Source organism: Oryctolagus cuniculus, chromosome 3 (assembly GCF_964237555.1).
Source record: "Oryctolagus cuniculus chromosome 3, mOryCun1.1, whole genome shotgun sequence".
Lineage (NCBI taxonomy): Eukaryota > Metazoa > Chordata > Mammalia > Lagomorpha > Leporidae > Oryctolagus > Oryctolagus cuniculus.
The window spans coordinates 54,583,035-54,597,122 of record NC_091434.1 but is presented as its reverse complement, the minus strand read 5'-3'; the positions used below and the strand labels follow the sequence as shown (position 1 = coordinate 54,597,122).

The 14,088-nt window shown below is 38.6% G+C and overlaps 1 protein-coding gene across 3 annotated transcripts in view; it reads left to right on the top strand.

The window, feature by feature from the left end:
- FSIP2 (fibrous sheath interacting protein 2) overlaps nt 1-14,088 on the top strand; it is a 120,097-nt gene that overhangs the window by 56,902 nt on the left and 49,107 nt on the right. For all 3 annotated transcript variants that reach the window (XM_070071516.1, XM_051849368.2, XM_051849367.2), the window contains 2 exons: nt 3,815-3,878; nt 13,721-13,778. In XM_070071516.1, the coding sequence (XP_069927617.1) occupies nt 3,815-3,878; nt 13,721-13,778 (122 nt within the window). The remainder of the gene's footprint in view (nt 1-3,814; nt 3,879-13,720; nt 13,779-14,088) is intronic.

Genomic DNA, 14,088 nt, shown 5'->3' with positions numbered 1-14,088 from the left:
CTCAATCGTATTTTTTACTTAATTGACTGAAGATTTCATCTCCACAATTTTGTTTGATTAATTTTAATGATTTCTGTCTTCATAGTGAATGTTTCATCCAGGTCACCTGTTGTTTTTCTCATTTCTTTAAGCTAGTATCTGTATTCTATTACATTGCATCATATTTCTTTACACTAATTATTTTGAATTTTATTTCCAGCATTTTATAGATTTTATCAGTTTCTAATTTTGGGAAACTATTGTGTGTTTTTGAGTTGCCATGCTATATTTTTCATGTTTCCTGTATCCCTACGTTGTTGTCTGCACATCTGATATTGTTGTGGGCTATGTTAGGCCAAAATTAGTATTTCAGTTTCTTGCCTTTTATTTAGAGAGGAATTCTAAACACATGCTCAAACATGGCATGCAGCATGGTAAAATTTAAAGTTTATTTTGAAAATGAGAAGAATACACAGGAGCATGTGGGCTTTATTAAGGAAGAGTGTACCCGTAGGCCGGCGCCGTGGCTCAACAGGCTAATCCTCCACCTTGCGGCGCCGGCACACCGGGTTCTAGTCCCGGTCGGGGCGCCGGATTCTGTCCCGGTTGCCCCTCTTCCAGGCCAGCTCTCTGCTATGGCCAGGGAGTGCAGTGGAGGATGGCCCAGGTGCTTGGGCCCTGCACCCCATGGGAGACCAGGAAAAGCACCTGGATCCTGGCTCCTGCCATCGGATCAGCGCGGTGCGCCGGCTGCAGTGGCGGCCATTGGAGGGTGAACCAACGGCAAAAGGAAGACCTTTCTCTCTGTCTCTCTCTCTGTCCACTCTGCCTGTCAAAAAAAAAAAAAAAAAAAAAAAAAAAAAAGAGTGTACCCGGAAGGGTAAACAGGGATTTTCATACCAGTCTTTCCAGGGGTCGACCAGGAGAGAGAGGGAGCAATCCAGAAAGCAAGAAAGCAAGCATATCCAGATCTCCCCACCCTTATTATTCACTTCCAAAAAGGGGGTGGTTACATAGTCTGATTGACAGGTGGGGAGTACAGGTGATTACATGGGACAGGGGGGTATAGTCTCCAGCTCATGAACTTAATGTATAATCTATCTCCCTGAATTTTCACTTGATCATAATAGTCACTTAAGTATAATAGTCCCTCTTCTTTATGGTGTAGGTTTTACTTGAAAATAGTTTATGTTTTAGGTAGAATTCAGAATATAACTTGGCTTGTTGCTTCAGCTTTGAATCTAGGTTACCCCAGAATCTTAACCTCTGAGTGATTTCTGTTGGTTTAATCAGTCTATCTGTGTCTATATGTAACACAGTATTCTAGACTGCAATAGTTTGTAGGTGAACAGAGTGACTTTGAGCTGAATGTGGGCTTCCTAGTGTGTGTATGTATCTTCAGTCCTCAAAGTGTTTTATGTCAGTTACACTAGTAATTGTGATAACTAGGGCTTTCTTATTGGTGATGAGAAATATAAAGGGCCCAGTCCCCATGTCCCAATGGCAAGAATGATGCTGGGCGGCCGGCGCCGTGGCTCACTAGGCTAATCCTCCACCTAGTGGCGCCGGCACACCGGGTTCTAGTCCCGGTCGGGGCGCCGGATTCTGTCCCGGTTGCCCCTCTTCCAGGCCAGCTCTCTGCTGTGGCCAGGGAGTGCAGTGGAGGATGGCCCAGGTGCTTGGGCCCTGCACCCCATGGGAGACCAGGAAGACCTTTCTCTCTGTCTCTCTCTCTCGCTGTCCACTCTGCCTGTCAAAAAAAAAAAAAAAAAAAAAAAAAGATGCTGGGCTTGTGAAACCAGTAACTGTGGCTTTAGGACTGTGTGAGAGTTCCTTCTAGGAGAGTGCAGCTGGTGCTGAGGCTAGTGACACAGAAAGCCCTAGTTCTAGTACTAGGAGATGTGAATTGAACCCTGCTCCAGTCCTGCAGGTATGTATGAGATTTTGCACTGGCAGCTATGGACCCAAAGAGGTGAAATGCAAGAAGGTTCTTCCCTAGATCCCACCAGGTAGATTCTACTGGGTTTGATGAAATTAAAATTGATTGTTTACAGCCCCAGAGTTGCAGGATGCACTGAGGTCATTACTCAGATCTCCCAGTTGGGGAGCCAGGTGTTGCAGATTTTGGCAGCCAATTAATTGCCTGAAGCAGAACAATGCAGTAGAGCACTCCAGATACTACAAGTGCACATAAGTTGCTCCCAAGTTTGTGATAGTAACACCAACAGCCCCAGTTCTATAAGGCACAGATGGAAGTGTCTCCATTTCACATGCAGCATGCAGGAGTATTGCTGGGGTTTGTGCCTGGGGCTCTCAGAACAAATATCTAGGAGGTGTGGAGAGACTTCCTCAGGTCAAGTCTGGATTGTTTTAAAAAATATTTCATTATTTGAAAGGCAACATTAAGAGAGAGAGAGAGAGAGAGAGAGAGAGAGAAATCTTCTATCCACTTGTTTATTTTCCAAATAGCCATAATGGCTGAGGTTTTGCCAGGCCAAAGCCAGGAGCCTAGAAATCTATTCAGATCTCCCACATGCGAAACAAAGGCCCATCTTCTGCCTTCCTGGGTACATAGGAGAGAGCTGGTTTGATTGAAAGTGGGGCAACTGGGACCCGAATTGGTGTCAGTATGGGATGTTGCCAGGTCCAGATGGTTTATGGACTGTTGCTGCTAGCCGCAAAAAGCTACAGGGTTCTCCCCTATGTCACATAGTTATTGAGTGAAGCTCCAGGGCTTATGCCCAAAACTCTTACAGTTACAGGATGCAGGGGGTTTGCTGTCTCTCCTCTAAGTTGCCCTGACTTTAGCTCCAGTCTCTTCTGGTAGCAGCATGACTGTGTGCTGTTGCTGCATCAGAGCAAGGTTCAGCCAAGACTACCACACCCAGTGGAAACTCTGGTGCCTAGGAGAGTGGGTCAGGGGAGGCAGGAGATTTGGCTTCCCTTCTCGGAGCAAAGTCGCTGCTCAGTCAGTTCCCCAGGCTGGACTTGAAGGTCAGTGGGTCTGTCTAATTCTCCCTCAGTTGAAGTTGCCAGTGTCATGACACCATGGCGATTTCTTTCTCCTTTGTCCTGGGAAGATTGCGTTTCGCAGCCGGCAGCCAGCTGCATAGATGCAGGGTTGGCAGGCAGCACAGCTGGCCATATCATCATGTTTGTCCTCTTTCCTTGCTGTCCCATGGAGTCTCAGTTCTGTTTTGTCACTTCTTTGCTGATAATTTGTCTGTCTCCTGGGGATGTGATCCTTCCTTTGTTTTTCTGTTACCTTTCTACAGCTGAGGTCATTGTGGCTTTTCACTATTTAACCATTTTGGAGCCTCCATAATAAAAGTTTTGAATGCACAGTTCCTAACAAATTTCCTTGTGTAAAATCACTGTACACATGCTATTCCATATTTTGTTCTGGAGAAATGAACATGCTTAAATGTGTCCACTCAATTTGAGAGAGAGAAGGGGTTGGGAAAAGAATGGCCAGAAGAACACTGGGCAAGAATTTTTTCAAGTTCAGACTGTGTCTTTTTCCCTAATTTAACAATACTGCCTATCCTGTTACTTTAAAAATTCTTTAATGTGAGTATAATTATATGCTGATTCTCAGTCTTCACAGACCATCAGATGTTCTTATGGACACTCACTGATACAACAAGGTCATTTGAATTTTTATTTTGTAATTAACATGTGATATAAACGTTATTAAAATATATTCCTTATAAATTGACATTTAAGAGAAATTTTAAAATTTCTGTATTTTAAATATGGAAATAATCATTGGTGTTCAAGTTTGAGAAGCAAATTATTTGTTAATCTGTTTGTTTTATTATTTTGAATTATGTAGAAACGTACAAATGTTGATTGGAATGGAAGAACAACCAAGAGATCAAGCTACCTCTGTGAATCAGGTAAGGATCAGTGACAATTATTGAAGAAATCATTTATTCTATTAGCTCATTCCTTCAACTAACTCTTGCTTCAGGCTAGATCTAGTGAACATGTAAAAAATGGAAACTATAATTTTTACATAGGGCTGTTACAGAGTAGTGCGAAGATAACCACAGTTATAATCACAGCCCAATATGATAAGTACAATAAAATAGTTGGTGTGGAGGTGGGTTGTTTAGCCTAGTGGTTAAAATACCTGTGTTTTGATAGGGAGTTGTGATGTAGCAGGCATGGCACAGCCCTGGCCATTGTTACATCTGGGGAGTTAACCATGGATGGAGCATATTTCTGTGTATCTCTCCTTTTCTTTGTTGTAGCTCTGCTTTTCAAATAAATACATTTTTTATAATTTTGGTTTTTTTAAGATTTATTTATTTGAGATCCAAAGTTACAGAGAGAGGGAGAGACAGAGAGAAAGGTCTTCCACCCACTGGTTCACTCAAATGGCCTCAACGTTCGGAGCTGGGCCAATCTGAACCCAGGAGCCAGGAGCTTCTTCAAGGTCTCCCAAGTGGGTGGAGAGGCCCAAGCACATGAGCCGTCTTCCGCTGCTTTCCCGACGCATCATCAGGGAGCTGGACGGGAAGAGGAGCACCTGGGATATAAACCCGTGCCCACTATGCTACAGCCCCTCAAATAAATACGCTTTTAAAAAATAAATATCTTTTTAACAGAGATAACTGTATTTTCTATCAGAGTATCTGGATTACATTCCTGGTTCTGGCTCCTAAACTCACTTTCAGCTAATGCAGACCCTGGGAGGCACGGTGATGGCTCAACTATTTAGATCCAAGCTGCTCTCATGGGAGATTTGAATTGAGTTCTCCCCTCCTGGCTTAGGGCCCAGCCTATTTCTAGCTGTTGAGTGCATTTGGGAGTGAACAATTAGATGGGAGCTCTGTCTCTCAAAAATAAAAACAAAAAACTGGATATATATGAAAGTCAAAAGGCCTACAATGCCTAGGCATAAGATCATGAAACTTTACAAAAGAGACCACATTTGAGACATGAAAGATGATGATAAGAAATTTCTATTTTATTTTATTTTTCTATTTTTATTGAGTTATTACTAAGTTGAAAAACATTCATTTTTCTGTTTAGTTTTGTGTTTATTATTTTGCTTTTACAGCATCTTATTTTCCGTTCACAATCTTGAGGTGTACTATATGATTAAACATTGTATATATTTAAAGCATGAAACTAGATGTTTTATATATGTCTGAATAAGGAAATATTAACTATAATTTAAGATCTATTCTCTTAGCAACATTCTTTTTTTTAAGATTTATTTTATTTATTTGAAAGACAGAGTTACAGAGAGAGGTAGAGACAGAGAGAGAGGTCTTCCATCTGCTGGTTCATTCCTCAGATGTCCGCAACAGCCAGAGCTGCACCAATCTGAAGCCAGGAGCCAGGAGCTTCTTCCAGGTTCCCCATGCGGGTGCAGGAGCCCAAGGACTTGGGAAATCTTCTACTGCTTTCCCAGGCCATAGCAGAGAGATGGATGGGAAGAGGTGCAGTCAGGACTAGAACTGGTACCCATATGGGATGCTGACACTTCAAGCCAGGGCTTTAACTGGTACGCCACAGTGCCGGCCCAGGAACTGTATAATATGGGCTTGTTAAGTATAGTCACATTGTTGTATTTTGGATCTCCAGAACTTACTTATCTCACATAACTGAATTTTTTTACTCTTTGACCAATATCTCCCTCCAGCCCCTGACAACTACCCTTACAATTTCTATTTCTATGAGTTTGACATTGTTAGATTCCACATATATATAAGATCCTGTAGCATTTGTCTTTTTATATGTATACTAAGCTTATTTAGTATAATGCCCTCTAGATTCATCTTTGTTGTCAAAAATGGCAGTATTTCCTTTTCTAAGGTTGAATGGTATTCCATTGAATCTGTGTACCTGTCATTTGAGCAATCTAGATCTAGATAAAAATAGAAAGATACATAGATAAATAATTTTTTTGACAGGCAGATTTAGACAGTGAGAGCGACAGAGAGAAAGGTCTTCCTTTCCGTTGGTTCACCCCCCTAAATGGCTGCTACGGCCGGCGCACTGCACTGATCTGAAGCCAGAAGCCAGGTGTTTCCTCCTGGTCTCCCATGCGGGTGCAGGGCCCAAGGACGTGGGCCATCCTCCACTGCCTTCCAGGGCCACAGCAGAGAGCTGGACTGGAAGAGGAGCAACCAGGACGGAATCCGGCACCCCAACTGGGACTAGAACCAGGGGTGCCGGTGCCACAGGTAGAGGATTAACCAAGTGAGCCGCGAGGCCGGCCAATAAATAATCTTGATATACACTCAGTCATCCATATCCACCCAACTGTGCTCAATGTATGTGTAGTTAGGATACAAAGGTTGTGTCTGTGCTGAACAAGTACAGGTTTTTCATGTCACCATTTCCTGAACAATAGAGTATAACAGCTATTTACATTGTATTAGGTATTATAAGCAATCTAGAGATAATTTAATGTTTATGAGAGTTAATATGTAAGTAATATGCCATTACATATACAGGGTTTAAGCATCCATGGATATGGTAACCTGTGTTGTCCTGAAGTGAATCTTCAATAGATACCAAAGGATAACTGTACATACAGAAATTTGTTTTCTCCACTCATCCCTCAACAGATACTTAGATTGTTTCCAAATCGTTGCAAGATGAACATGAGAATGCAGATATGTTTATAAGCATACAGATTTAATTTCCTTTGTATAAATACACAGTTTGGAACTGTTGGATTATAAAGTAGTGCTATTTTAACCTTTATAGAACTTCCATCTTCTTTTTTGTAATAACTGAAGTAATTTACAATACTACCAACAGTGTTCAAAGGTTCCCTTTTCTCGACAACTTAACACTTTTTATTTTTTGTTGCTTAGTTAATAGTCTTCCCAATAGATGTGAGGTTATATTTCTTTGTGATTTTCATTTGCACTTTCCTGTTGGTTTGGGATTTTAAGCACATTTTTTATAAAACTGTTTCTCATTTATAATTCTTTTTTTGAGTAATTTGTTTAGATCAGTTCAGGCCTAGTTTCATTGTTTTAATTGGGTGATTTTTTTCTTATTAGTTCCATTTACATTTTGGTTATTGACCCTTTAATATATATATGGTTTGCACATATTTTTTACAATTCTTTACGTTGCTTTTTCACCTGTTGAATGTTTATTTTGCTATGCAAAAACTTTTTTCGTTTGATATAATGCCATTTGCATATTTTTTCATTTATTGCCTATCTTTTTGTGTCATATACAAAAAATATTTGCTGCTTGATCATACCAGTGCCAAGAAACATTTCTGCTTTGCTTTCTCCTAGTAGTTTTATGGTTTAAGTTCTTATATTCAAGTCTATATTTCATTTTGAGTTGTTGTTTTATATAGAATATAAGGGGTCCAACTTAATTATACATGTAGATATCCAGTTTTCCTTCCTCTTTGTGTTTTGTTGGCACACTTTTCTATGATTAGCTGACTATAGATGTGTGCTTATTTTTTTTTTTTGCATGAGAATTCTTCTCCATTACTTTGTTTTTTGTTCTAATACCATACTGTTGTGATCACTATAATTTTATATTTTGAAATCAGAGAGTCTGATGCTACCAGCTTATTCTTCTTGATCAAGGTTCCTTTGGCTATTTGGGAACTTTTGTGGTTCCATGTGAATTTTAGCCTCTTTTTGGGGAAGACAGGGGAGGATTCTCTATACAGTGCCACTGGGAATTTGGTAAAAATTGCATTGAATTACGTAGCTTCTTTTTTATTATTTTCTAGAAGTTTGTAATATACATCTTTGAAGGTTTGATATAAGTCTCTTGTGATATAAATATTTAGGTCTTATTGAAAAACATTTTAAATTGGGGATTCAGTTACTTTAGTAAGTAAGAACTTTAGTAAATAAAAAAAGCCACTTGCAGTTAGAATGAGAAATTCTGGAGTTGATTACACAGTAAGCTGAGTATAGGTAATGTTAATATATATGTCTGTTTTTAAAAATCTATATTGCAAGTGTTGAAATATCACATGGTACCCATAATAATGCAAAACTTTGTGTTTGTTGATATCTTAATTTAAAAATAGTCAGAATAAAATGAATGTTGGCATTTTTTGTGTTTTTATTTTTCATATTTTCAGGCTTATTGTCAAGTTACATTGTTCTCATACATTTATTCAATTCACCTAAATTTTCAAATTTCTTGGCATAAAGTTATCATATATCTTATCCATATAGATTAGATTATTGAAAGACAGTGTATGTAGCATAGTGACTAAGGAAATATTCTGCTCCCAGACCTTATTTATATTTAAACACATTCCAACATTTAAAATGCATGTTAGTTTGATCAATTTATTTATCATCTTTGTTCTTTAGTTTTCTCAACCATAAAATGGGTTTAATAATAGAAATTAATATAATTATTGTGAAATTTCAATGAGTTAATGGTGCTAAAAGTTCTTGGGGCCAGCTCAGTGATTTAAGCTGCTGCTTACTATGACAGCATCCCGTATCAGTAGACCTGTTCAAATCCTGGCTACTCCACTCCCAGTCCAGCTTCCCATCAGTTTTTCTTTTATTATTTTGAAGATTGCACACTATATTTCTTTCAGCAATTACCCTTAAATTTTAGCATGTATAATTACAGGATAATTTCCTTCTGATCACTGCTTCATATCATACTTGTTATGGTTTTCCAATAATGCCAATAATGAAGTTTTTACCTAGGAATGAGCATACCCTGTGTGCATCTCAACTTGGGCTTTGCATGCTCAGTGTGCAGCTAACCCAGGGTCTGAGAACGCTCAGTGCATGGCTCACCAGAGGAATGAGCACTTGTCTCACAGGGAATTGCTCTAAAGTTTTTACGAACCAGATTAATTTTCTAGTATTATCTTGTATGATTAGATTATTTTAAAGGTTTTTTTTATTGTCTGTCCATATGTTTATTAACTTCTTATATTCATTATATTTTCATTTATTTTATACTTTCTTGTGAGCAATTGCCAGTTTTTACTAAAGTGCTCGATATTTTTTTCCTTGAAAGAGTTGCAGAGAGATAGCTGTGCCAAGTCAAGGATGGGAGCCTGGAACTCCATCTGGGTCTTCCATGTGGGTACAGCAGCCCAAGCACTAGAGCCGTCTTCAGCTGCTTTCTCAGGCACATTAGCAGAGAGCTAGATTGGAAGTGGAGCAGATGAACTCAAACCAGTGCACCTCCGTCTGTAACTCTACCTTTCAAATAAATAAATAAATCTTAAAAAAAAAAGCTTGCATATGGGATGCTGGTATTTCAGGAGGAGGCTTAAGCCAGTGTACCACCATACCAGCACCAGTACTCCATTCTCTTGAATGTCTCTGGGGCCGGTATTGTACATAATGGTTTAAGCCACCACCTGCAACCCCTAAATCCCATATGAGATATCCAAGCTGCTCCACCTCCAATCCAGCTTTCTCTTAATGTACCTGGGAAAGCGGTGAAAGATAACCCAATTCTTTGGGCACTGCATTCATATGGGAGACCCTGCTGAAGCTCCTGGCTCCTGGCTTCTGGCTTCTGGCTTCTGGCCCAGCCCTGGCTGTTGTGGCTATTTGGGGAGTAAACCGGAGGATGGAAGATCTCTCTCTCTCTCCCTATCTCTCTGTGACTCTGTTTTTCAAATAAATAAAATAAATCTTAAAAAAGAAAAGAACTGTCTTTAATGAATGTATTTTTGGAGAGTATCCTCTCAGATTTTATTTGATAAAATTTCCCTTGATAGGGCTGGTTTTGTGGCATAGTGAGTAAAGCTGCCGCCTGCAGCACTGGAATCACATATGGGTGCTGGTTCAAGTCGTAGCTGCTTCACTTCTGATCCAGCTGTCTGCTGTGGTCTGGGAAAGCAGTAGAAGCTGACCCAAGTCCTTGGGCCCCTGCACCCACATGGGAGACCCAGAAGAAGCTCCTGGCTCCTGGCTTCAGATCAGTGCAGCTAACAGCCATTGCGGCCATTCAGGGAAATGAACCAGTGGATGGAGACTTCTCTCTCTCTCTGCCTCTGCCTCTCTGTAGCTCTGCCTTTCAAATAAATAAATAAATCTTACGAAAACATTTCCCTTATTCTGGGATATAGTTATGTCTCACTATACAAGAAAGTTGTAGAGAAGTATTTTTCTAATACTTCAAATATATTAATTGTCCTAATTTTCATTCTACTTAATTATTCCTATGTAGGTGATTCCCCTCTAAACACTTGCTTTAGTCTATTTGTAAGATCTTATTGTTTCTTTGGTATCATTATGTAAAGTAGTTCTGGAAAAATGTTAGCCGTTGTATCTTCCTATGTTGTCTTCCCAAGGTTCTTTATTACCTTGTTCTGAATTTCCATATATATGTTAGAATTCAGTTTGTCTTCCATGTCTTTTATTAGCTGACATATTTTCAATGCTTTCTGCTACATTTGTGTTGATTTGTTTAAATCTGTCCTCTAATTCAGCAGTGCTCTATTTATTTATTTAATTATACCTTATTTATAGTTTCATTAACATAGCACATCAAATAACCTCTTTAATTTTATAAATTATTTTACTATTTAATTGAATTTCTGAATAGTTTCAAAGTCATATAATAGGTAATTGTGAATTTTGGTAAGCTTTTGTTCCATTCCTGTGCTTTCAAATCTATTGTTTTTAAAAATGGGGCATGAAAAAGTTCAAGGAGATTGCATAATATGAAAAAATCTGCATGAATTTCAAGAATGTTTGCAGCAAAATTAAGTTATTTTTCAAGTCTGTTTTTCTGTGAACTATTTTAAAGTACTCTCCTGTTGAAAGAGTTAAAATGCACTGATTTTATATTCTATATCTCACTTTTCAAATATTTGAAATCTAATTCTATTTTTTTTCTGCTAAAGACAGAAAAAAAGTGTGTGTGTGTGTGTGTGTGTATGTGTGGTGTGTTGAGTGGTTATTATTATTTCCATTGTGAACTCCTTTATGACAGAAATTCTTTAATACTTGTATAGGTTGTATTCTACTTGAGAAAATTTTTATTTGCTGCTGGAAATAACCAAATGAACCATAAATACTAGCTCATTTTTTTTAGTTAAGTTCTCATTTGGAGTTTTATGGAAAATACAAGAGCTGAGGCTTTAAAACTCAAAGATATATAAGAGGTTGTCTGTGGTTATATAAGAGATGTTTGCATCTTTTATTCCTCCCGTATGCACAGCTAAAAGACTAAAAAATTTATTTCTCTTCTTTGGGTCATGATTTTTTTTTCCTTTAGATTAACTCTTCCACTGAAGATGAGTTCTTAGGAATGTTATGAAGTTTCAGGGGCTCTTAGTTTTAGTTTCCCATGTTTTTTTGAGCCTGGAGTCTTATTCTATATCACCTCATCAGACAATAAGTTTCTTGTTATGGCTACTGCCCCTGGGGCAGGCATCAACCTCAGCATGTACTTACCACTCAAAATTTGAGTTCCCACCTTGTTTTTTTTTTTAACATTTATTTATATATTTGAAAATCAGAGTTATACAGAGAGAGAAGGAGAGGCAGAGAGAGTGAGAGAGAGAGGTCTTCCATCTGCTAGTTCACTCCCCAGATGGTCACAATGGCCAGAGCTGTGCCGATCAGAAGCCAGAAGCCAGAAGCCAGGAGCTTCCTTTGGGTCTCCCACGTGGGTGCAGGTGCCCAAGGACTTGGGCCATCTTTTACTGCTTTCCCAGGCCATAGCAGACAGCTGGACTGGAAGAAGAGCAGTTGGGTCTCCAACCAGCGCCCATATGGGATGCAAGCACTGGAGGTCAGGGCGTCCCCCCACCACGTTGTTTTTATTTTTATTTATTTTTTAATCTTGAAGGAGCTATCTTCCATCTCTGAAAGCTTAGCCATATTTAAAGAATATACTACTAATGTTCTATAAACTTATTAATGTTTCAGGAACATTTTTAGAAAGGTATTTCTATAGCATATTGCTGGAAATCACAGAAGAGGGTTTTTTTGTTTTGTTTTGTTTTTAAACTAATATTATCAGAGCAAGAATTTGTCGTAGCCGTTAAGATGCCACTTAGATGCCTGTATCCCATGTTGGAGTGCCTGGAATTAAGACCTAGTTCTGTTTCCAATTCCAGTTTACTGCCAAAGCACACCCTGGTAGACAGCAGGTGATTTCTCAACTAATAGGGTTCCTAACACTGACATGGGAGAGCCAGCTTGAGTTCTGGGCTCCTTGGCTTTTTTTGGCATAGTCATATCTCTTATAATCATTTGAATTGGGAGCCAGAGGATGGAAGATTTCTCTGTCACTCTGGCTTTCAAAACAGTACAACAATAAACAGCTAAAAAAATAGTATTAACTTCACACTTAATTTCTCAGGTTGATGAACTCTTAATCTCACTTCCTTCCTCTAGAAAACCAAGTACTTCCCAAAACATTCCTATTCAAATTTGAAAAACTCCTGGAGTTAATACTTTTTCTATACATTATTGTTGCATATTGGTTACTCATTTGAGGTTGAGAAATAGAATTACCAATTAAATCTGACTTTGAATTAGCTGTACTTATTGGCACTATTTTCTGTTAGCTGAGAACTCTATTTGTCTTTTTCATGCTTTTGTGGATTTTTATGATTAACATAAAATAATCCAGGCACCAGCAGAGATGTTCTACCTAAAGCCTTTCTATATCATCAATATCAGGAATATTTAGCAAAATCAGCTATGGAGTCTTGCTATATTACATATGCAAAGAATGTTAGATAACATTTGAATGGGAAGAGACAAACGGCAGGCATACCGATTAATAAGCACTAAAGAAATACATGGATTTAATAATGTAGTCAACAAATAAGTGCTATTGAGTAATTATTATGTTAAATGCTGAAGATACAGTTATGAGACCATATCATAGGAATATAAAAGAGTAGGTATATAATTACAGTGAAGAATAATGAAGTGTTGTAATAAAGAGCATGTTTAGAGTGCTTTGGGAATACTAGAGAAGGATATGCGTTATTTATGTAGATTTCATGGAAAGCATTCCAGAACACTTAATGCAAGCTGAATGACATACAAGAATTGAGAAGTTAAAAGAGATCAAGGCAGGAGGTTCCAAAGGAAACAGTAAGAACTCCAAGAGGCATATAAATACAATGTATTTAGGGAGTTGTAAGCTATTCTGGAGGCCTGGACCACAGAATAACTATGAAATACCCAGACGGGGCCGACGCTGTTTGCGCAGCAGGTTAATGCCCTGGCCTGAAGCGCTGGCATCCCACATGGGCACCGGTTCATGACCTAGCTGCTCCATTTTGGATCCAGCTCTCTGCTATGGCCTGGGAAAGCAGTAGAAGCTGACCCAAGTCCTTGGGCCCCTGCACCCACATGGGAGACCCAGAAGAAGCTCCTGGTTCCTTGCTTCAGATTGGAGCAGCTCTGGCTGTTGTGGCCAACTGGGGAATGAACCAGTGGATGGAAGACCTCTCTCTCTCTCTCTTTCTCTCTCTCTCTCTCTCTCTCTCTGCCTCTCCTCTCTCTGTATAACTCTGACTTTCAAATAAATAAATAAATCTTTAAAAAAAAAAGAAAAGAAAAACCCAGATAAAGATTCTGGATTTATAGAGGATATATGATCTTTTAGTATATTTTATTCTCTGCTTAAGATTTTATATTTCACTATGGAGAGTTTCTGAAATCATGTAAGTCAAGAAGTGACAAAGAATAAAGTCCTGTGGGACGATATTTTAAACATTAAGCCAGTTGCTGATGACAGATGCAAGTTATAATTTTCTTTTCCTGATAATTAGGACCTCAGACTCACAATACAGCCCCAGGCATTTTTTCTACTCCTGTGTACTCAAACATGTAAGTATTTTAAATGTTAATTAATTATCATAAATTAATATTTTAGCAATTATAAAGTATTGTTCACAAGCAAATGATTAAAATGGAATCCTCATTTATTGTAGTTCTACTTGAAATCAATGAAACTTTGTGCCTTGTAAATATTTAAAACTATGCTTAAATTGTAGACAAAATAATGTTCAATCTTATCCTCTGTGTCTCCTTTTCCCCCATTTTGCTTATGTACTTATCCTGCTGTCAGGCTCTTCACACCACTTTCCAGTATTTCTCCACAATGCCCTCTCCTTTCCAGGCAGCATTCCATGATCTG